The following is a 25,615-nucleotide window of genomic DNA, read 5'->3' as shown; positions in this document are numbered from 1 at the left end:
TTTCCAAACCAAGCCTATTGTTATATTGATACTTAGGGTTCAAGTAGTATGCTGAAATATGACATATAGAATAGAGGTATTGTCAAATGCATAGGTAATTAGTAAATAATAATACTATGAATTAGTAAATATAAAACAAATTTACTCACCAGCCTTATGCAGTGGATGCATAAGTTGATTCTCCCAGCGAGCATTGATGATATCTAAGAAGTGTTTGCTACTGCGAGGAGCCACACTGTAGATACTATCTTTCATCAAGTCTATTGCAGCATAAAGGACTGGCATGGTTGGGCCCTTCAGAGCGGAGTCAGCAACGTGTAGAACTTTAAATACTGGCTCCAAAACTTTCATCACTTTGTTTAGTTTGGTCCAGAAGTCCTCAGATGACATCGTTGTTTGTGCTTCCCTCCCACTTGCAGTCTTGGAACCCTTCCATCCAAACCACTCCTCAGAAGCAAACATACTTCTTAGCCCGGCCTTCTTTGTCTCAATACTTTTGAGGGCAATATAGTTGGTGGCAAATCTTGTGATGCCAGGCCTAACCAAGTCACCCCCACATTTTTCCCTCAATAAATTGAGTGCATAGGAGTGGTTGTATACAAAGTAGGTGACTTGTCTTGCACTTTCAACCACAGTCTTCACCAACTTTAACTTTCCCATATCCTTTAGCATTAAGTCAATGCAATGGGTTGCACAAGGAGTCTAGAAGAGCCGGTACTTACTATTGTTCATCATCTTCTCACCGGCCAGCTTGAAGTTGCTTCCATTGTCCGTTACAATCTGGATAACATTCTCAATACCCACATCTTGTTCCACTACTTCCTTTAACAATCTGTAAATATATTTTCCATCCTTTATCTCTTGGATGCATCCACAGATTTGAGGAACACTGTCCTCTCATCACAATAAACCATGAAATTGATGGACTTTCTTGTAGGCCCAGTCCATCCATCTGCCATTATAGTCACCCCATATGTCTCCCACATACTCCTCATCTCACTAATGTACTTATCAATCTCACTCTTTTGTTGAGGTAGATAAACATTCATTACCTTATATGGGGTGGGGCCATTGAATCCTGGGCCAGCCTCTGCAATGGTATCTATCATGGTATCATAATGAGGGCCTTGTGCAGTGTTTGCTGGGATGGTATGGTATAACATCCACTTAGTTATTGATTCTTTAACCAATCCCTTCATCCCCTTCCATGCTCCTTTGATTCTGGGTTGACTGCTTCATTTCTTATGCAATTTAGGATCAGATGCTGATGGTGGTATTGGTACTGGTAGAGGTGTTGGGGCTGCCCTCACATTTTGTGATATTCTAAAAGGATTAAAAAATCTAGAACCTCCAGAACTGCCAGCTCCTCCACTACCCCCTACTCTCTATCTCTGCTGATCATCTTGAAAACTTACTCTACTCCTTGAAACAGTCCGCCTAAAATCCCTAGCCTCTTTTGATGTTTGTATGTCATCAGGTACTGCAATGTCCTCATCAGAGGAGGAGTCATCATCATCATCATCATCATCATCATGATGGCATCGTCTTCCTCCTCCCATCGAATTCCTCACTGTATCCTCAAGTTGTTCTCTTATCCTTTGCTTGTCAGCCTTCCTCTTCTTCTTTCCCCTCAAACTATCACCAAGCTCCCTAGCTACTTCAGTAGGGACCATATGACAACCTACAACATCTTTAGATCCTCCAGTCAAATGTTGTTTAAGTCTACTGGACCCACCTCCCATAAATTGCATGTGAAATTAGTTACATATAGATTTTCTCTTATCCCCATCAATGGGAGTGCCATGTAACCATGCAATGTTACCCCTATGCTGGCTGGCTGGCTGGTCTCTCTTGTTCCCTCTGTTCTCTTCGTTGAGTTTGTTCCCTCTGCCCTCTTTGTTGACTACTTTCCCCCACCTTTTGCTTGCCCTTCGCACGTTGTCTATCATGATCCGCCATAATGATACTTGTTTACTGCAATGTAAGTAACACAAATAATTAAAAAACTTGTGTAGATGCATTTCAATTGACACTTTTAGATTACTAATACATTTGTATGGTTATTTAATATTTTTCCCCTAACCCGTATATTTTTCACATAATTAAAAACAATTTTTTATATATAATGTTAATATAAGTATTGACCTAACACAACAAAACCGAAAATTAGTAAACATAATATACATGTAATGCATTTCAAAACATATAGAAATAACTTTCATATTTTTCATTATTTTTTAAACTTAAAACTCGTATTTTTCCCTATTTATTTCTCTTTTTTTTTAATTTTTATATATTTTTCTTAATTTTTGAAAATTAAAATAATTATTTAAGAGCAGAAAAATAAATTCGACACCCTGAAGCCGTAGATCGGCCATTGGTGTTTAACATATATTTAATTCATTACCATCTAAGTCATATTATTCCTAATTATTTCCTATTTTAGTTGTAGGAAAATGAATTTTTAAAACCAGAAAAAAAAAAAAATACATATGGAAAATTTTTTTTGACACCGTGAGGCTGTAGATCGGCCTCCGGTGTCTAACATATAGTAATATTATCAACATCCAACAACATTTGTACAAAGTATTTAAAAAAAAAAAAGTTTTAGAGAAATAGAATTTACCTTAAATACTGAAAATAGACTTGGATGATGAGCTTAGATGACCCTCCGACATCTTCCCGGCGACAAGGAGCTTCAACAATGCGTGGATGATGCTTGGAAGGGAGGAAGAAGAGAGAAAAACAAAGTTTCAGCAGCTCTCGGTCGAAATATCGACCAAGAGCTGCGAAATATGGTATAAAATGGCCCCTCACGTGACACTGTTTGTTGCTTTTTCAATATCTCGCGATCTATCGTGAGTCCACGATATTTCGTCGATATCTCATGTTATATTGTCGAAATATTGTATTTTTTCAATTCGGATTGATATCGTATCTCGGACAGCTCGAGATATACGAAATTTGGCGATATATCGCCAAAATTTCGCAAGATTTTGAACTATGATTGACACCCCTAGAGAGCGATATGCATTACCCTTTTGCACTGTCATTAAAAAAGGGGAGGTCTAAGTGATTATTTTTTCCCTCCTAAGAGTCCAAGTTAATTATTTCTAGAAAAGGGAATTTTTGTTAATTACTTTTTTAAGGAGGGAGCTCAACCAAATGGTTTTTTCTTCTCGTAGCTCTTGCCTGTGAAGCTTTGTTGATGAAGTGAAGATGCAAACTTATTTATTTTTCTTTTTTAGTTATGTCATCACTGAGTTGATTGGTTTTATTGTGAATGGAAACACTGGTCATTCAATAAATTTTAGGTTTCATGGTTTGAATATCTTTATTATATGTGGTTCATATTTCTAGGAAACCCTACTTGTGTTTTTTGGTGTTTATCAGTGGCCTAGGCTGCGGTTGGGTGGATCATGTTGGTAGCCAGTTAGCCAAAAGCTTTTACATCGCCAGGATGAAAGAACGGAATGCATGTATCAAACCCCAAGTAGGTGGTAACGCTTAGCAAGTTGATTGAGTTGAGTTAATGTTTCTAGGAGCATGGAAAGAGAACTCGGTCGAAACTTGTCGAAACCACCGAGATATCTCGGTTTTGCAAGAAACCGAGACGAGATGTGGACGGAGTTAAAAAAGTCACTGGTTTTGATCTGTTTTGACCGAAGCAACCTATATTTCACAAGTTTTGATACTCATGCCCATCTAAACTTTAGGAAAACTGGCTCGAAACTAGGACAAACAGTTATTTAAGCCAAAAACCAGGACAAACACCTATTTATGCCTAATATCATTTAAGTAAATGAAATAGTTACTTAAGCTATTATTCATAAATAAGCAAATACCCCCTATTTGAATCCAATAAAAATAGTTAAAAAATAAAATTCCAAAAGGATAAAAAGTCAACCCCCCAGTTCAAGAACAAAAATTGGATTTTCGGCGGTAGATGCAATTTTCAACTTTTAAGTGCTGGGGTTTTTCTCAAATCTAAAAATTCCATAAATCTTAATATGGTAAAACATTGCAAAAAATCAAAAGTGCGGTAAAATATTCATTTGCTTTGTTCTAAAAAATTATTTTCAATCAGAGCCATTTTGATAGCATTCGCGCACACCAAATTAACTTTGACCGGAACATAGCCCCTTCAATACAATCCAAGATTGCTCTTAAATCTGATTTATATTGAAGGAGTTATGTTCCGGTCAAAGTTAATTTGGTGTGCGCGAATGCTGTAAAAATGATTCTGATTGAAAATAATTTTTAGACATCAAAACAAATGAATATTTTACCGCACGTTTGGTTTTTAGCAATGTTTTACCATATTAAGTTATGGAATTTATAGATTTGAGAAAACCCCAGCACTTAGAAAGTTGAAAATTGCATTTATTGCAAAAAATCCAGTTTTTGTTCTTGAACTAGGGGGGTTGACTTTTTATCCTTTTGGAATTTGATTTTTTAATTATTTTTATTGGATTCAAATAAGGGGTATTTGCTTATTTATGAATAATATCTTAAGTAATTGAAGTACCATTTTGAGTGTTTTTTTCTTCTTGTGAAAATAGTTCATGCATTGTGTTTAGAATGTTAAAAATAGGCTATAACAAAAAATCAAATAAAAAAAAGCATTTCTGGGCCTTGAAACCACCAGCTCGAGTTGGCTGGGAAAAAATCACTGGTTTCAACCAGTTTCGATCATATCTTGGTTTCTGGCTGGTGGAAACCCGAGTTTTAGAACCTTGTCTAGGAGTCCTTTACTATAAAGTTTGCCTGCGAAGTAAACACATAAACTTGTATGTGTTCAAGAAGGTTGTAACCACACTCTGATCTGAGCCTTGTTGGCTCCTCATATGGCTATTTGTGCATGGAAAACTTGTCTTTAATCGTCTGCCCTCCATACTTGAAATTCCCATTTCTGCAGTGATCATGCCTGAATTGTGATGCAGATCGATTTCTGGGTTTAAAGTACAGCCACATCACCAAGGGGATGGTCCATCACTCAAAAATATGGGCCAACCTATGGGCCATAGGGCCTGGGCCAGCCATTTCCCCTCTAGGGCTGCAACAGGGTTGGTTTGGGCCGGGCTTTTTAAAACCCTAGCCCAACCCTGAGTTCCCTTAGCTGGGCCCAGGCCCGCCCTGACCCTGACGGGCCAAGCCCAGCCCAAGCCTGCCCTGATTAGCCTTGATTGGGCTGGGCTTGGCCTATTGGCCCTGACCCTGACCGTGATCCTGCTGCAATAAACAAATTAAAATAGCTGAATGTTTATATAGCATGCAACACAATAAAGCGACGGATTCACATTAGTCTGGTTATTCTATTATGTTTCTTTTTCCTTGGAACATTGGTTAGGCCCCATTTTAAATAATTATATTCCTTGATTGATCATATGTATCATGACTTCTATTTTTTGATAAATAAAGAATTTTCTTCACCATAGAGCATATTCTAGAATACTAACACAATAAACAAAATCAGGGTTGGGCTGAGCCCGAGGTCTCAACCCTGACCCGGCCCGACCTTGACTCAGGGCCAGGACTTTCTAGCTCTAACCCACCTTCAGGGCCAGAAATCTTTAGCCCAGGCCCTGTTCGGGCTCAGGGCAGTGTTAAATAAGGTGCACCAGAATACTGTGGGGGTATTCTGGTCTTTTTACAGCTTTATTTTTATTTCCTCATGCATTCCTAGCTATGTCGGTTATGCTAGGGCTATTTTTGTCTTTTGCTTGTACTTCTTCATATTATAAATATAAGGCTTGACTGATCTCATCGATCATTCAAGTATTCTCCCAAATTCTGTCTTTTATCATGGTATCAGAGCTACATGCTCTGATCTAGCCTTTTTCTTAGCCCCCCCTTCCATTGTTCTACCCTTTCTTCTCCTTCCACTCGATCCTCTTCCCCCCCCCCCCCCTCCTACTCGATCTTCTCCACCTTTTTCTCCTTGTTTCTCTTCCCAAATTAGGGCAGATCTAATGAGGTGATCGTGTGATATAGATGCTGCCCTAATCAATCACCTCTTCAATTGATGATTTAATAAGTTTTATAGTTCGATAGCTGCTGCCCATATTCCTGCGATTTTTTTTTGGCGCTCTCCCCTCTTGAAGATCAGTCTCTCCTTGCAATTGAAGCTGGTTTTCTTATTTGGGATCCATCACTGCAGTTTTGGACAGCTACTATCACAGGTTTTCTTCCCAAGCATTGAAGCATCTCCCAATATCGATCTCCTTTTAGGGTTTTTTGAAAAACCCTGACACTTGTCGATTTGGGTATTTTTTGTTCTCTGCATGGGCTTTTTTTGGAGAGCATCCTCATCCACCTTCAAGACCATATCGACAGTTTTTTCTCAGCTTTTGTAGACCCCTAATCCCAATCGATTTTATCTTTCAGGGTTTTTTTTCAAAACCCTGCTTATCGATTTTTTTGGATTTAGGGCTGCTTGTTGCTGCCATTATATTTCAAGTTTTGTGCTGCCAGGGGAATCAATTGACCTTCCATATCAGGCCTTTATTTTCTGTTTTGCTGCCAAGGTTTTATCTACACCATGGGAGACTCAGAAGTTACCACGGCTAACTCTGGAGGTGATTCTCAGCCCCGGACAGAATTCCTCCCTTATGCTGCCTCCATTAAACTCGATGGCACCAATTACCTCATGTGGGCCAGGTCTCTCTCCGTGACTGTGGCTGGTAGAGGACTTAGTGGGCATCTTACTGGCACCTCTAAACAGCCTACTGAAGATGGCCCTGCCAAGACTCGATGGGCTGCCAATGATGCTATGGTTATGTCTTTTGTCTTGAACTCCATGCCACAGAAACTTTCTAGCCAGTACCTTCTTCTTGACACAACTGCACAGATATGGGCTGCTGCTAAGGGCACTTATGGACAATTGGGGAATGATGCACAGGCTTATGATAGCCGGAAGACACTCCATTCTACTACCTAAAAGGAGCTGTCAGTTACTAAGTACTATGCTGTCCTCAAAAGTCTGTGGCAACAATTAGATCACTATGCTCCCTTTCAGCCCACCATAGCTGCTGATGTTACTGCTTATTCGGCCTATGTGGATAAGTTTCGTGTTTATGATTTTCTGGCTGGTCTTAATGCTGATTATGATCCTATCTGTGTGCAATTCCTTGGTAGGGTGCCTTTCCCTACATTAGAGCAGGCCTTCTCTTATGTTCTTACTGAGGAAACACGTCAGGCTGCAATGATGTTGGGTCCTCCAGTTGAAAGATCAGCCCTACGGGCTGCTGGTTCTAAAGCTCCTCCATCTGACACTAGTGCTACTGCCACTGCTACTGCTGTTGCCTCTACCAGGGAGCTTGTCAAGTGTGAACATTGCAACAAACTCTACCACACTAAGGCCCAGTGCTGGAAATTACATGGGAAGCCTTCTGATTTTGAGGCTAAACGTGGTCGTGCTAAACCTAAAAACAAAGCCAATCACATTGAAAGTGTAGCTCCAGCACCCACTGCTGACAATAGTTTCTCCCAGGAGGAGTTCCAGGCTCTCCGGTGTATGTTACAGTCTTCCACTGCATCTACTACATTTGTTCCTGTCGGTTATTCCACTCCATCAGGTTCCCACTTTGCCCACTCAATTATTTCCTTTGCTGGTCACTGTGCATCGGTTGTCTCCACTCCCTGGATTATAGACTCCGGTGCCACTGATCACATGATAGGTTCTTCCACCCTTTTTTATACATATTCCCCTTCTTCTGGCAAAGATAAAGTTCGGGTGGCTGATGGTTCCCTCTCTTCTGTTTCCAGAAAGGGGTCCATCAGTTGCTCCTCTTCACTTACCTTGTCCTCTGTTTTGCACATTCCAAAATTTACTACTTTCCAAAATTTACTACTAATCTTCTCTCTGTTAGTAGTATTACCAAAAATTTGAATTGCAAAGTGACTTTTTTCCCTACTCATTGTGTCTTTCAGGAACTGGACTCGGGGAAGACGATTGGATTGGGTAGGCTGCATAGTGGATTGTATCTTCTTGATGATGGACTGCAACAAGCTTTGCTTTCTCAATTTTGTCAGCCATCTTCTTTTTCTTTTGAATTGCACCAGTGGCATTCTAGATTAGGACACCCCCCTTTGGGCACCTTATCACATTTATTTCCAGCTTTGTTTAAACATTGTAATAAGGAAGAATTTTTTTGTGAACCTTGTGTCTTGGCCAAACAGACATGATCAAATTATCCAATATCTAATAAAAGAAGTTCTTCCCTATTTCAATTAATTCATACTGATGTGTGGGGACCTAGTTGTAAAGCCTCTCTTCATGGCCAACAATGGTTTGTTACATTCATTGACTGTCATTCCTGTTTCACTTGGGTATACCTCATGCATAACAAGAGTGAAGTTTTCTCTTGTTTTCAGCATTTTCATATGATGGTCCAGACCCAGTTTAATGCCACTCTCAAGATTTTAAGGAGTGACAATGGAACAGAGTATATGGAAGGTTAGTTCCAACAATACCTTGCTGCCCATGGAATTTTACATCAAACCAGTTGTGTTGATACTCCAGCCCAAAATGGTGTGGTTGAGAGAAAAAATCGCCATCTCTTGGAGGTGGCTCGGGCCCTAATGTTTGCCCGCCATGTTCCCTCTTTTATTGGGGGGATGCTGTCCTTACTGCGGCCTAATTGATTAATAAGCTGCCTACTCGGGTTCTTGCTTCCAAGTCCCCTATTGAGTTTTTACATGGATCTTCCTTTTATATTGTTCCCCCTAAGGTTTTTGGGAGTGTGTGTTATGCTAGGGATAGTAGATCTCCTGGCAAACTTGAGCCCCGAGGTCTCCGCTGCATTTTCTTAGGTTACTCTGCCACCCAGAAAGGGTACAAATGTTATTATCCTCCTGCCCGCCGTACCATGGTCAGTATGAATGTTATCTTCCATGAAGCTCTCTCCTATTATTTGTCCCCACCTCTTCAGGGGGAGAGTTCTAGTGAAGATGTGTTGATTATAGACCCCCCTCTTAGGCATGTATATGATGGGTCTACCCCTGCTGTCCCTGATGTTTAGCCTGCTGTCCCTGCTGTTTCGAGTGTGCCTACCCCTACCCTTCCCGCTACGTCAGGGGGAGATATTCCTACACAGGGGGAGGTTCCCTATTCTCCTTCAGGGGGAGATGTTCTTGCACAGGGGGAGGTTCCTACAATTCCTGCTCAAGGGGAGGTCACCCCAGTCCAGAGAACCATTGGTGATTTCAGCGGAGGACTGATGCGACAAATTTGAAGGTTTTTGCAAGGAGCAGGACCAGACCTAGGGAGCTTCAATCCACTATGACATTAGTTCCCATCCAATTGCCAACTCCAGATCCGGAACCTACTTCTCCACCTGGTGATACTTCTTCTTTGGATCTCCCCATTGCTGTTCGCAAAGGTGTGAGGACTTGCATTCAACACCCATTATCTTATGTTGTTTCTTATGATTCTCTTTCTCCATCTTTTCGTGCATTTGTTTCTTCTCTTTCTTCTGTTCGTATTCCTCAAAATTGGCAGGAAGCTCTTACAGATGGAAAGTGGAAGGCAGCAATGATGGAAGAAATGGACGCCTTAAAAAAAAATAACACATGGGAGCTTATGACTCTTCCACCAGGGAAACGGACTGTTGGATGCAAGTGGGTGTTTGTAGTGAAACAGAAGGTGGATGGCACTGTGGATAGGTATAAGGCACGCCTAATGGCCAAAGGATTTACTCAGACATATGGGATCGATTACTAGGAGACGTTTGCCCCTGTCGCTAAGCTAAATACTGTCTGAGTATTATTATCTTGTGCAATCAATCTTGGATGGGACTTGCAATAGCTTGATGTGAAGAATGCCTTTCTTAATGGGGAACTCGATGAAGAAGTGTACATGGACATTCCACCAGGGTTCTCTTATGACTTCAATCGAGGCAAAGTGTGTAGATTGAAGCGTGCTCTTTATGGGCTAAAACAGTCCCCTCGAGCATGGTTTGGCCGTTTTCACAAAGCAATGGTTTATGTAGGCTACAAGCAGAGTAATGCAGATCATACTCTCTTTATAAAGAGGGTTGGTGAAAAACTCACTATCTTGATTGTTTACGTTGATGATATTGTTGTTACTGGCAATGATTGTGTTGAGATCAGCAGGTTGAAGACATTTCTTGGCCAAGAGTTCGAGATTAAGAATTTAGGGAAACTAAGGTATTTTCTTGGGATTGAAGTTGCCAGATCTTCGAAAGGCATCTTCCTTTCCCAACGACAGTATGTCCTAGACCTACTGACTGAGACGGGTTTGTTAGGGTGCCATCCTTCAAATACTCCTATGGATGCCAATGTTCGTCTCAAGGAAAAGAAGGGTGAACTGGTTGATAAAGGGAGATATCAAAGACTAGTAGGGAAGTTGATTTATCTCTCTCATACTCGTCCTGACATCGCCATTGCTGTATGTCTTGTCAGTCAATTTATGCATGATCCCTACACTTCACATATGGAGGCTGTTCTTCGGATTCTTCACTACTTGAAGTCAGCTCCTGGGAAAGGAATTCTCTTGTCTCCTCATGGTCACCTGCGGATGGAGGCATCCACTGATGCTGATTGGGCAGGTTCCCCAGATCGTAAGTCTATTTCTGGTTACTGTTCTTTTGTGGGTGACAATCTTGTCACCTGGCGTAGCAAGAAGCAGAATGTGGTGGCTCCTTCATGTGCTGAGGCAGAGTTTCGTGCTATGGCACAAGGTATTTGTGATCTACTTTGGTTGAAAGGTTTGCTACAAGATCTTGGAGTTCCTATTCGCCTTCCCATGATGTTGTATTACGACAACAAGGCTGCCATTAGCATTGCACATAATCCGGTACAGCATGATCGTACCAAGCATGTTGAGGTTGATAGGCATTTCATGAAGGAAAAATTAGAAGAAGGCCTTATTTGTGTTCCTTACGTGAAGTCTGCTGATCAACTTGCTGATATGTTCACCAAGGGATTGCCTGGAAAGGTCTTTCATCCTAGTTTAGTCAAGTTGGGCATGAGTGACATTTTTGCTCCAACTTGAGGGGGAGTGTTAAATAAGGTGCACCAGAATATCGTGGGGGTATTCTGGTCTTTTTACAGCTTTATTTTTATTTCCTCATGTATTCCTAGCTATGTTGGTTATGCTAGGGCTATTTTTGTCTTTTGGTTGTACTTCTTCATAGTATAAATATAAGGCTTTACTGATCTCATCGATCATTCAAGTATTCTCCCAAATTCTGTCTTTTATCAGGCAGGTTCGGGCCGACAGGGCCAAACTTGTAGCCCTAGCCAGCCCAATCGGGCTGGGTATTGTGGCTCACTCAAAGCCAATCATGGGGAATAGATTCCAGCAAGTTTTTTTTTTAAAACTTACTTTCCTTTGTTAAATTCAGCCTATGTCTTAGTTTAGATTTTAGTTGCTTGAAGAACAAGTCTCAATTTTCCTTGTGAGAGAATTCTATATTATTTTCAGTTTGGAATGTTTCAACTGTATAATGTAATGGATCTCTTGGGTCCTCCCCACAATTTTAATGAAGAATAGCTTTGTTACTTTCCGCAATATGGAGCAGTGAGAGACCTTTTGGAGTGAGATTCCCTTGGCTGAGATAGCCATTATTCCATCCCCTTCTTCTCCAATCGGTTCCTATTTCTCCCCTACCGCTGAGTTTTATTTTCCTGCTCAACTAAGTCCTGTCGAGACCCCCTCTAGGGCTGCTGATACTTCAACTGTTCAACAACTGGTGCGAAGTTAATGCTGTTATTGTTGCTGTTCTAAGAAAGGTTTACAACTCCTGTGGTTTCCCTTCCTTGAGGTTTCCTGCTGAAACCTTCAAGGATATCAATCTCAGCAACCAGAGGGCTATTGAGGTTGATATTTTGGGGTTCCATTGCGCCTCCAAGGACTTCCATTCGATGGTTAATAGACTCTGTCTGAGGCCTGTTGCGTGTGATCTCAGAAATCTCTTATTTCATTAGCCGTGGTTCTGTATTTTCAAAGAATACATTTGCGACATCTACTCCTCAGATCTCAGCAACCATCCTTCACTTTTGGGTGATATTTGGATTTTGGAGGACTGATTCAACATTCAACTACCTTCATTCAATATTGGTTTGGTGCACATCCGATGGTTGGGTTTGTTTATCTCCACTAAGTTACTAATTTCAGAACTTAATTTCTATTTTCATGACCCTGTAATATCTCAGCATGTAGCCTTCACGTTGACCTGAGATTTTTAGGGTTTGTTCACCCCTTAGAGACCCAAACTCAATGGGAGTTTGATCCCCATCAAGTGGCTGGTTGTTTGTATTCTGTTTAATCTTTGATTTTTGAGTTTTGGAGCCTATATACTGCCTGCGATAGATGTAAACTGTTGCTGTTCATTGTCCTATGGACTGGGGTTTTATAATTATTGTTGGGTGCTGTTAGGAGGTTACAAGGGTTGCTTTACCCTATTGTTATACACTGGGGAAGTTTATTCTTATACTGCTGGAAGGTCTGAAACCAGTGACTGTTTGGGCTGTGTTTGTGATCCTAGCTGGGGTTATATTATTTAATACCTAGCTTTACATTAAATTGTTTTGCCTCCCAGTTTCTCTTGTCAAAATGGTTTGCTAAACAAGTCTTATTATTGTATTTAACTGTCCACCTCCTTCCATGGCACATCGACAAAGCAACATTCCCCGTTCATCCAGATTTTATGAGATTCATTTCCTTTCTCATGATTCACGTGAAGGATTTGGCAGAGATTTTCTCTTAATAACAACCTAACCCTCATTGATGTGGCTTACAACCTTCAATGAAGAGAAAATGCAGCGATGCAAATGAAATTTAACCAGTCCTCTACCTAAATAGAGCAGGATTTGCTTGAAAATGAATCTATACAGCCTTAGCCATGTATTCTCTTATTTCAGTTATTTGACAACTCTTATGCTAAGAATACCTATGCCTAGACATTTGTATTCTCTTATTTGTTAAGTGTCATTCCCTCTGGACCGTCATATGATTATAAATGCAGTTTGCTGTTCTTTACCATTTTGAAGATCATTTTATGAAATGATTACTTAAATGATAGAAGGGTTTGGTATGGTGCACATTTACAGTATGTATACACAAAAACTGTTCAGAATAATTTTATCTCAGTCTATTCTAGATCTATTCATTCGTCCATTTTATCCTATTTCAATTTCAAGGAAGCACTATCCTGAATCCAATTTGATGTTTTTCTCTACATTTTATATTGTCATGCGTAGTGTTATTGTGATGCCATATGTTGTTGTTGGGTTCTGCAGATGCAAAAGTGGATAAAGAAGACCTTAGGAACTATGGTAATGTGGTGTTCTGTACTTAAAACCATATACATAAATATATGTATGTATTTTGTTTTTTCAACTTTGATTTTATTATTCCTTGTTTTAAATGTATTTGAAACTTTCCATTTAACATAAAAACTGTTACCTGACCTCAAAGTGTCTTTTCTTTTCTTTTGAGAATTGTGTCTTGAGTAGACCATGCAGCATGGCTTGGAAATCCTATCTCAATTCTTGTTCACCTTTCTCTTTTCATGTGTGTGTGTGTGTGTTGGGGGGGGGGGGGTACCCTTGATTTTGCAAAAGTGATGCCTTAGCACATTGGTTATGAGGCGTGGGAGAACAGAATTTGCATGTCTCACAAATCATGAGATTGAACGTTGGCTGTTTCTGTGCCCAACAATCAAGGTGACGAGGAGTTAGCTTGTGGTTATTACTGTTGGTTTCATTGTGTTTAGGTAGTTATGCTTTAGTATTTAATTTCCAGTCTTTGCATTGATATGTTGTATGGGCAAAAGAGTAAAAGAATCTATAACTAATAATATGGGTTTGGTGTTTGGTCTAAATACTGCTTTTCTTTATAGTAAAACCGACATATATACATACTTTTTTGATGAAATAGATAAACTTAACGGCTCGCTTTACCAACTGGGTGATCAGCATTCTTGCTGCCTGTATTCTTCCTTATATTTCATTTATGTAACACTCCCTTTTATTTCCCTTGTAAGTGGTGATCTACCCATAGTTTAAAATTTTGGTTTCAACCCAGGTTTAAACTGATGGGTTTCTAGAAGCTTACGGAATTAGGTTCAGAAGCTCCGTTGAAAACCAGAATCGTAGTGAAGAGAAAAAGATCAGATTTAAAAGAATTCCAATAAACAACAATCAACAACTCAGATGGGAATACAATTTTGGTTGAAGGTCACTTTAGTGGTCTAGAACAACTTGTCCAAAGAAGAGTCTGATCTGTAGTTATAAGTGTATCCTACTAGGAATAGGATTCTTTAAAACAGAATTTCAAGAAGTGACTATCAATGGCAGATCTTATGGGGTTAAAACCAACAATTAAAGAGTATTAAAACACCCAACAGATTTCAGCAATAATATAAGAATACATTTGGAGTTATCTAATTTCCTAGTCAGCCTCACTTAACGTCTATTGCGGGGAGGAGAGTTGACGTTGGAGTCGAGAATGGTAGGAATTTGATTCAATCTCAAAGTCCTAATCAGCCTCATACGATGGAGGCTGTTATGGTAAGGGATAATGCTCGTATTTCTGGCAGATTGGACCCTCATGTCGGTGGGTCGGATGGCGTGGATTTGGGCCTAAATGTGGATATGGGTTTTGCATGTGCATCTGGGGCAGATGTGGGTGGGTCGGATGGTGAGTGCTCCATTGAAGGCGGTGGAGACATTTACGTTTCTCGAGTCTTGAATGCTCAAATCGGGTCAGGATCTAAGTTGGATCATGGATCTAAATCCGATCCAGAAGATCAGATTGAATGTTGTGTTGAGGAACATGGTTTTGTTGAGACGGGGCATCGGAGTAAATCTTTGGTGCCGAGCCAAAGAGAGGGAAGGAGTTCGAATGTGCAGAATTCCCACTTTCAAGATGGGGCTATCGTTTTAAATATGCCTAATGAGGTGGATTCAGTTCTAAGATCGGATTCTCGTGGGTCGGGTTATGACCAATCTGATCAAGAGGAGGTGCAAGGTGGGTGCACTCAGGTGTTGGGTCGAAAAAATCGTGATGGTCGTAGGAATGCTCCTCGAGGTGGTCGTGTGGGTTCCCATATGGCAACTCCAATTATTGGCAGAACTCGACGTCAAATGAAGGCAAAGCTTGGTGTTAAGGCGGTGAACACGGCGGTAGAAAAACTTTTGGTTGAAAAGGAGATTTCATCGCCCTTTTCACCAGAGGAGGAGGCTCCTTTGGCCTGTGTGGCTTTTGATCGGCCTGGTTTATATGCTGAGATCCCCCGACGATCAAATAGGACAAGGACCCCCTCAGTGCGCCTCTCAGATCTCCCTTAGCCTTGTTTTATTATTTCTCTTGGGTGAGTGAGTGGCTTGTTGCCCTCGCCAATATGTTTTAGGACTGAGTTCCCCCTTTTTAAGCTTTAGCTTTCTTTGCTAGTAATCTGTCATAGGCTTGTTTGCCTCCTTTTATATCTTCAATAAAACTTTTATTTAAAAAAAAAAAAAAAAAAAAAAAACCCGATTCTGATCTTGAAAATTGAGTAAAGCTAGAAATCTAACTTGGAGTAGCTTTAAGAAATCAGCACAAAAATCAAAATTTGAAGCCGGGGGAGTGTTTAGAATACTATCCGATTACCAAATATGAAATCAGATTTGGAATCACAGATGGAAACAATGGAGAAATTGTAATTTCAACAAATAGGGTATACACAAGAAGAGAATAGAAAATCAAAATACTGACATGATTTGACAGTGAACAAGATGAAAAAGATTGGAAGAGAAGTAGATGTTGAGGATTGACGTTTTGTATTCTGTGGTTTGGGTTGTGGGCCTCCTCCGAAGGACCGTTAAAAGCTTGTAGGGAATTCTTTTTAAACAGAGGGACGAGAGGAAGAGAGCTTGTAACCCTATTCTCATTGCTAGTGAAGTTACTCTTATCTCACCGTGGACGTAGGCACCTTTCTGAACCACTTATATCCGTGTGTTATGGTTGTTTGATTGTTCTCTCTTTTGTTACGCTGTGTTTTCTGCACCGTGGCTAGGTTTCAGTTCGTACAGTAGAAGGATATGTACCAAGCATTTCACTTGGCATTAGACTGAAATCCCATCAGCCCTCCCTTAGCATCTCACCAAGGGTTTCTACTGTATCTCACAAAAGCTATTCTGAATCACACAGAGCATACGAGCAAAGACAAGCTTTATTTAATATTTAAAAACATGGGAAGGCTTTGAGCCTTACATTGTTTATATAGAAACTAAAAGTGTACTTACAATAGGAAAGGAAAGTTTACTTTAAATAGGTGTAGCAAAACCAGGACGTGAAACCAGTACATGCAAAGTAGAAGAGAGAGAGAGAGAGAGAGAGAGAGAGCGTGATAGAAGAGAAGAGAACCCAATAAGCCACGATAGGATTCTGTAATTCCTATCGTGGTCTTCCTCCCTTATTTATAAACCAGCAAATAGTCTCTTAGAAGAAATCCTACATAGAGTACACATCTAATTACAAGGAAACAATGAATAATAAAACAACTCCTAACACTAAGACTCAACATAGACCACAATAGGGACTCCTCCTATCGTGATCAACACACACTTAAAACAGAGTACTGTAGGACAATACCCCTGTGGTGCATATCTTCACACTCCCCCTCAAGCTGGAATGTGTGTATATATATCAAAAGGATCCAGCTTGGAACAGCAATAATTGATATTAACTGCAGAGCTAGTCTTGAACATATATAGCAGTCGTAGACGCCAGGGAGCATAGAGAGAACTTCATTCTAGTAGCAATACCAACTCAAGCACACCAATCATCAACAGCAATAGTAGAGAAAAATCTGTGTGTCGTCTAAATTCAGACTGCAAAGAAAAAAATAAGCGGTAGAGAATGTCAACCGCAAGCCACAATATTATAAGAATAAGAACAATATCAACAACATCGTAAACCCTTCTCAAGGAAGGCAAGTAGTAAGTATTAATCTTCACAAAGAAGACAAATGGCAAGTAGTAAGCAGTAATCTTCACAAAGAAGACAAATAAAAGTGCAGTATAGGGTTGCTGGGAATTTCAAGTAGTAGAATGAGGTTGATGGGAACCACAAGTAGTAGAATAAGGTTGATGGAAACCACAAGTAACAGCATAAGGTTGCTAGAAACCACAATTATAACCATCTTCATAAGAAAATATTGCCGCTGAGGACATGAACAAAATCTTCAAATATCAGATTGTGATAAATCTAATATACTCCAATCTCCCCCTCACGTGTAGCACTACACGTGGACAAATAATGCAGGGGAGAACATTAAAGGATTACCCATCATCATATGGCAGCTTTTTTTTTTTATTATAAAAAAAAAAATCAAGTGTTCAATGAGGACTGGCAGAACACAAGTGATGTTGGGATGAGAAGCTCAGTCTTGAAGTTATAAGTCCAGACAGGTGTCAGATTGACACCACATTCTGATCGAAGGACTTAAATAGGGGCCTTCAATACCCCAAAGTATCATACAATTCTACCGGACAGAAGCCAAATAATTTCAGATATTGAATACAACAACAACCACAAACTCAGCCTTATCCCAACTTAATGGGGTCAGCTACATGGATCCAAACAAAACAAAGTAGGGAAAACTGAGGCCTAAACAAAAAAGGGGAATGAAGAGATGGGAAAAGAGGGATTGGAAATGAGTTAAGAAATGAAAAATGGAAAATGACAAATGACAGATGTAAAATAAAAATAAAAGTTAAAGATGAAAGATGAAAGTAAGAGGAAAGAGGCATAACCCAGCAAGTCAAGAGAAACTCAGCTAAATGGTGTCTGTTACATGGATCCTTGCCCTCCAATAGGCTCTTTCCGAGGTGTACTTGGTACAAGACCTAGACTATGCATGTCCTTCCTCACAACTTCTCCTATGGTCATTTTAGGCGTGCCCCTAGCTCTTTTGTCTCCTTCAATCGGGATCATATCACTCCTTACTGGGGCGTCCCTAGGTTTGCTGAACATGACCATACCACCTCAAATGACTCTCTCGGAGCTTGTCATTGATTAGGGCAACTCTCAAGTCAGCTGTAATACAATCATTCCTTACTTTATCCTTCCTAGTTTTTCCGCAAATCTATCTTAACATCCTCATCTTTGCTACACATAGCTTCTCAACTTCATCCATCCTACTTTAATCCTCTGTGAAATATCATCCTCTATGTCACCTTCATTATTTATGATTGACCCCAGTTATCTAAAATAGTCACTTTGCTATATATCTCTTTCCTCAATTCGCACCATCATAGTATGACTAAAATTACACATCATATACTCTGTCTTTGTTCTATTAATCTTAAAGCCTTTTGATTTAGAGGTTGATCTTCATAGCTCTAGTTTAGCGTTAATCCCTGTTTTTGTCTTATCCACTAAAACGATATCATCGGCGAAGAGCATACACCACGAGACCTCGTCTTGAATGCTCTTGGTTAGGTCGTCCATGATAAGTCCCAATAGATAAGGGCTTAAGGCTGATCCCTGATGTAACCAATAGTAATTGGGAATTCTTTGCCCTGACCTCCCACAGCTCTCAGACTAGTCACCACGCCATCATACATATACATCCACATATTTACTCGACATCCTTCTCTTCACTAGAACATGCCGGATTAAATCTCTATGGACTTTGTCATAGGCTTTTCCAGGTCAATAAAGACCATACAGAGATCCTTCTTGCTATCTCTATATCTTTCCATGAGCTTCCTCAATAAGTAGATAGCTTCTGTCGTGCATCTACCTGACATAAAGGGAAATTGGTTCACCGAGATATGAGTCTCTCTTCTCAAACGGGCGTCAATAACCTTCTCCCAAAATTTCATAGAGTGACTTAGTAGCTTTATGCCTCTAAAGTTATTGCAGCTTTGGATATCATCTTTATTTTTGTAGATTGGGACTACGATGCTTCTCCTCCATTCATTTGGCATCTTCCTTGTGTTCATAATCCTGTTAAACAGATTGGTTAACCAATATACCCACAACCTCTTAGGGTTGTCCACACTTCTATCGGCTCATCTGGGCATGGTGTCGTCTGCTTTCATCTTTCTTAGGGTTTCTTTAACTTTCGCTACACTAACCCTTCATACATATTTGTGACGTGTGGTGTCTTGTTGAATAATGTAATCGTCTGGGTCATTTGTGCTCGACCTATCTCCATTTAGTAGGTCACAAATATACTCATCCCATCTTCACATTGTCCTCATCCCTTACCAATACTCCTCCATCATCACCCTTGATACACCTCACCTGATCGAAATCTCTACTCTTCCTTTCTCTCATATTAGCTATCTTATAAATAACTTTTTCCCTTTCTTTTGTGCTTAGATTGATATAGAGTGCTTAGATTGATATAGAGATCCTCATATTTCTTCGCCCTAGCCATCCCCACAATCTTCCTAGCTTCGTTTCTGGCATCATTATAACTCTTTTTATCCTCTGTTTCTTTAGTCCTTTGCCATGTCTTAAAACAATCTTTCTTGGTCTTAATGGTTGCTTAGACCTCATTGTTCCACCGTCAAGTCTCCCTAGGGGCCTGACGACTACCCTTCGCTTCCCCTAGCACATCTTTGGCAGCCCTCTTAATACAAGTCATCATCTTGATCCACATCGCATTGGTGTCTCCCTCAAAGTCTCACTTTCCTTGTTTGATCACATTATTAGTATATGTCCTTAGGGACTCCCCTTTTAATCTCCACCACCTTATCCTAGGGTACATAGGTTCCCTCCTCTTACGTTTCTGTGCACTAAGGCACATAACTAGGACCACAAGCCTATGTTGGGTGGTTAGGCTCTCCCCAGGGATAACCTTATAGTCCTTCCATACCATTCTGTCTTCCCTTCTTGTTAGGAAGAAGCCTATTTGGCTGGTGCTATATTATACTTGTAGATTATAAACAAAAATAGCGAAAACGTAATGCAAATAGAGAAACACAGGTTGAACCAACTAATGGGTGAACAGAACACCCAAAAAAAATCAAGGGTTTTAAGAATAATTCAACTAACAAATTCAGTGGCAAAACAATATTAATTTGTGGTCTAATGAGTTAAGATCAAACCAGAACAGAGCGTCAGCAGACTCAAGCAAACCAAAAGACTCTTTATATTCAGGATTCAGAGCCTTGCAAGGAATATGCATGTGTAGGCTAGTCACAATGCTGCTGATTCCGTTCTCTGACCAGGGAGTGAGTTTTGTTTTGTTTTTTTTATCCAACACCTTTGGTGATGGGGGTGAGATTGTAGGGCGAGAGTCGGGTATGGGGATGGGGAGAGGGTGTTGGAGTGCAGGCGAAGGGAGAGAGTCAGGGATAGGGCGAGAGAGAGGGGGAGAGAGCAGAAGAGACAAGGTTGGGAAGAGATGTGGTTGTGGAGAGGTCAGATAGTCCCTACTTTTCTTTTTTAACCACATGCCTTTGGTGATGGGGGATGGTGTGAAAGGGCGAGGAGAGGTGACTGGGGATTAGCGGGGAAGTTGGAGATTGGGAGAAATAGTTGGGATTGGGGTTGGGTGGCAGAGAGATAGTAGGGATTGGGGTTTGGGAGATATACAGTAGAGATGGGGTTTGGGAAGAGATGGTAGGGTACCACAACAATGGTCCTTGGGATCTGCAGCAACGAGCCCACAGAAGGACAGGAAGGGAGTCTCTGCAACCTATTATCCGACAGTGCTTTTTTTTTGGGACCACAACAATGGTCCTTGGGATCTGCAGCAACGAGCCCACAGAAGGACAGGAAGGGAGTCTCTGCAACCTATTATCCGACAGTGCTTTTTTTTTGGGACCACACACCTTCGGTGGTGGGGGCTGGTATGAAAGGGCGAGGAGAAGGTGAGAGATAGTAGGGATTGGGGTTGGGTGGTGGAGAGATAGTAGGGATTGGGGCTGGGAGATGTACCGTAGAGATGGGATTTGGGAAGAGATGGTAGGGTACAGCAACATAAAGTTCTGGAGATCTGCAGCAACGTGCCCACAATGGAGTAGGGAGGGAGTCGCTGCAACCAATTTCCGTACCCCACACATATGCCGAACTCGAAGAATACACCAAGAAACAGAGAACCAACAAGATCTTGTAGGGATTCGATGCGAATTGCTACTCACAGCCCTTTGTTAAGTCTTAAGCAGACTCAGGCTACGCCAACTTTGTTGACTTTTGTACCGCCGGAGAGGTCTGCTTGAGATTTTGGATTTATGAAAACCGACGGATAAAGGCACAGTGACGATGATGCAAACTCCTGATTTGATTGGCGGTGGCAATGAGTTGCAGCCGCAGTTTCGTGAGGTCTGAAACCCTAGCTGCAGCGTCGTTATGTGTGTGTGAGAGAGAGCAATAATCCCCCAAAACCGAGCAACCGCCAGTTTAAAAAATTGACCAGAAAATCCATATTATATGAGCTTCAGGTTATGTTATGCACTTGTATGATACATGTAGAACAACTTTCATGCTCTTGATATATCTGCTATTTTTGGAATTTTTATATCAGAACACGCACACACACACAAGCAAATTTTGTAGACTTTACTTTTATGCTTTTCTTCGTAGTTAGAAATTTGCAGCCGCTGCTGACCTCTTCAAGCAAATGTGTTTTCTTGTGCACCTGAATGGGACGGTCTCTTACATTTAAAGTTTATTCTAGGTTGTAAGTGATTCATTGATCTGTTTAGGAGTGCCTATCTTGTTGTTTTTATTGGATTGCTTTTGGTGTCTGGTGTTATTTCAATGCAAAAATAAAAGTGAAGAAAGTTGTTTTGTTTTTGGAGAGTTCCGTTTGTTGATACATTGAATGTTATTGCAGTGGCAAGAGGGAAGAAGAGAAAGAGTGATTCTGGCGTTGAGGTGTGCTTTGATTATAGTTTTGTTGAAGTGCTTGAGATAGTTGATTCATTCAGTCATCTTGGTGTTTTAATACCCTTTTGGATCTCCTTTTTAGTTATTTTTAGCCAATGTTTTCTTTTGGATAGGTATTTTTAATAATGCTCATAATTTATGCATGTTGTGAACTTCTTCCTGACTGAACATATTTGACTGTTGTTAATACCTATATCTTCATTACTTCTTAGCTAGGTATTTATTGCATCCATAGTTTAAAAACTAAAACAAATCAAATTCACTTGGTGGCCAGCTGATCCAAGTAGGTTGGCAATCTGACCGTGTGGATTGGCTAGCCAATGCTGAATTATGAAAATTTCTTTCAAAATATCAAAAATAGAGATGAGAGGAACTGAATTCAAGTCACTTGATAGAGAGAGATTTAGGAGGTGGACAGAGAAATGAAGAAAAATTGCAGGACCCAGAGGGAGAATTTCCAGGCAGAGAAGACGGAGATGGAAGGTGCAGGACTTAAGGAAATCACCACACATGGAGAGAGAGTGAGAGAGAGAGAGAGAGAGAGAGCAATGTTCTGAACTGGATCAATGAATCCCAATTTGACTCAAGAAATTTTAAAACTATGAATACATCAGCGTACCTATACAAAGTACAAACTAGTAACAGACTTGAAAAATAGTAATAAGCTCATGCTAGGGTAATACTGAAATGTCTCCAAAATTACAAGGCTTACAATCTGAAAGACCCCAAAATCTAAACTTTCTGGACGGTGAGCTGGAAGAGCTTTATAGCCTAAACCACTTCCTTCCTATGTTCGAAGTTTATGAAAAACAACTCTGTAATTGTAACAATGCTAGCGAAGAGGCAGGTAATCTATTCCTAATTTGTGGATAGTTTTTGTCTTTTAATCTTTCTACAGTTTTTTGAGGTATTTTAAGCCCTAGTTGTCGTGGCGTCTAGGTGATCCAAGGTGTTGGAGGGGGTCCAGATGCAAGGAGACCAAGGTGCCCGCCTGGGCAACCAAGGCATCACCTAGGCTAAACACCTTGACAACTATGTTTTAGGCATCTCATTAAAATTTTGGTTAGCATCCCTTTTTTGCTTTGCCAGTCTGTTACTAGTTACAGTCCAAGCTACTGGTTGAATTGGAGAATTTGGTGATTAAATTACTGATTTGGATCCCTGAACCTTGCACTTGGCAACTATTGTTAGGACCCATTCTAACTTGGTCTTTTTTTTCTTCCTCCACTTCTTAAGTTAATTTTCAACTTATCCCTTGGCGATTAACAATTTTTTTCTTTTCAAACTTCAGTAGTCATGTTTTGAAAATCTTTTCTTAATTTTTTATATCATAACTGTATTGAATTCCGTGTGTTTTCAGGATTAAGTTCTCCTTGAATGGTTAATTATTTTGTCTACTTATGTTTGTTTAACTGGGTACCACCAGTAATTTGGAGTTTCCCCATTGTTTTTATAATTGTTAGGAGAAGGATACTGAATCAATGGAGAAGTTGGTGAAGATCCAAATTCCATCAACTCTAAAGAAGCAACTAATTGATGATTGGGAATTTGTCACTCAACTGGGTAAGGTAGTTATTTCTATTCTGCTTTTGTCATTTTCTGACTATTACTGTGCAGTATGTGATTCTATATTATGATGTTTTACTTTTATTACTCATAGTCATCTTCGATACTATGCACATGTATACAATTTTTGTTGTTATTATTACTATGGAGCTTCGTACTTTTGTTTTCCCCATGGAGCTTGTTGTAATATGGGGCACAAGGGTATAATTGTCCAGTGAGTTTAGCCTGTGTTGCCCTAAGGTATTATTGTAACTTGTACTTCATTATGATTATTATAAATAGAGAGGACCTATGTCTCATTGACACAAGTTCAATTCCCCAAATATTCCAACATGGTATCAAAACAAGGAGAAAAATCATTCTTGGGATTTGTGCCCCTCATGAAACCCTAAACATACCGCAGCCGCCGCCATCAATCTCTCTCTCTCTCTCTCTCATGCGCGCGTGTGGTAGCCCTAACATACCGCCTCTCTCTCGCGGTACCCTACACCACCGCCACCACCCTTCCGCCTCCTTCTCTCGGCCTTTCTTACCGCCACCTTGGTCCCTCCTCTTCTTCTCTCTTGGTGGTGAAGTTTTTTTTTCCCCCCACCACCGGTTGTTTTTTTCCCTCACCTATAACCCAGATATTCTTCTCTTTCATTGAAGAATTTATGTGGTGATTTTTCCCCTGTTTTCTCGAGAGATCAATAGTTATGTCGGACGAGTCTACCGCATCCAAGGTACCAAAACTCAGGTCTCGGTACCAACTCGACTCTTAGAAAAATCGAGACTAGTCGAGATCTCGCCGAGTTGGTGCATTTTTTTTTTCAACTCGAAGCCTCAACTTTGGGTCAACCCGAGATCCGAGATCTCGCCGAGATATGTCGAGTTTTGTCCAATTAGGTAAGGCATTTAAGTGGTTGGTGGGTTAAAATAATGGGTCGAAACTGAGATCCAACCGAGATCCGAGATCTCGCCAAGATATTGCACTTTTGAGACTCGTAGGCAGCCTCGTCTCGCCTTTTTCAAAAACCGAGAAACTCGGCGAGATCTCGCGAGTTCTCGAACTATGTCCGCATCTACCAGACAAGATGGATCAGTCCAGCAGCGTGAACGCGACTATCCTTCGTTTCATTCCAACTCTTTCAAACTTGATGGCAGTAATTATTTGATGTGGTCAAGATCCTGCTCTCTTGTTGTGGGTTCTCGTGGTCTTAAAGGCCATCTTTCTGGAGCCACTGTGAAGTCTACTGCTGATGGTCCTGCTCTCACTAAATGGGAAACCGATGAGTGCTTGGTAATGTCTTACCTCCTTTAATCTATCGATCCCATTATTGCCCAGGCTTATCTCCTTCTTGATTCTGCTGCTGCCATTTGGAAAGTTTCCAAGGCCACCTATTCCCAGGTTGGCAATGATGCCTAGTGCTATGAAATCAGGCGAAAAATCCATATCTTGCAACAGAAGGATTTCTCTCTCTCCAAGTATTACAACACCATGTGTGGTTACGGGCAAACCTTGGATTTTTATGGGAGATTTATTGCAACATGTGATACTGATACTGTTGCCTTTCGCAAGTGGGAAGATAAGCTGCACGTTTATGATTTTTTGGCTGGGCTGAATATGGAGTTCGACCAGATTCGGGCACACGTTCTCAACCGTGACCCCTTTCCTTCTCTTGAGGAGGCTTTTGCTATCGTTGCTTTTGAAGATAGTTGTCGTAATGCTATGGTTCACACCATTCCCATGGAAAAATATGCCCTTTATACATCTGGCACTCCTTCCCGTGGGAGTTCTACCTAGGGAACTTCTGCTCGTGGGAATGATGGGTCCTCTTTTGAGAAGGCCCTTTGAAGTGTGATTATTGTGGGAAGAAGCGAAATACTAGGGATCGTTGCTGGAAGTTGCATGGTAAACCTCCTCCCACTCGTGGTCGTGGTCCAAATACTGCTGCTGCCCATCACACTGCTACTGATGAGACATCCAGTGATGCCCCTCTTTCCTCTGATGAGCTACATCACCTCCATCATTTGATGACCAGGCTGGAGACGACTACTTCTGGATCCTCTCCCAATGCCAGTGCTGCCTCTGCTACTATTCTGCAACAGTCCCATGACTACTCACATTCTATTTCAAGTATTTCTTTCGATGGCCATTGTTCTTCAGTTGGTTTTCCTACTTCTTGGATAATCGACTCAGGGGCCATTGAT

The 25,615-nt window shown here is 40.7% G+C and overlaps 1 protein-coding gene across 2 annotated transcripts in view; it reads left to right on the top strand.

The window, feature by feature from the left end:
- Positions 1–25,615, top strand: part of LOC122661501 (protein MRG1-like) — a 77,107-nt gene that overhangs the window by 10,497 nt on the left and 40,995 nt on the right. Inside the window, exons 6-8 of one of the 2 annotated variants that reach the window (XM_043856908.1) lie at positions 13,267–13,302; positions 21,807–21,847; positions 23,323–23,427. In XM_043856908.1, the coding sequence (XP_043712843.1) occupies positions 13,267–13,302; positions 21,807–21,847; positions 23,323–23,427 (182 nt within the window). The remainder of the gene's footprint in view (positions 1–13,266; positions 13,303–21,806; positions 21,848–23,322; positions 23,428–25,615) is intronic. The other variant, XM_043856909.1, reaches the window with a different exon arrangement.

This window comes from Telopea speciosissima, chromosome 5, assembly GCF_018873765.1.
Source record: "Telopea speciosissima isolate NSW1024214 ecotype Mountain lineage chromosome 5, Tspe_v1, whole genome shotgun sequence".
Lineage (NCBI taxonomy): Eukaryota > Viridiplantae > Streptophyta > Magnoliopsida > Proteales > Proteaceae > Telopea > Telopea speciosissima.
Note: the sequence above shows the minus strand (reverse complement) of the source record. Positions and strands in the feature narration are given on the sequence as shown.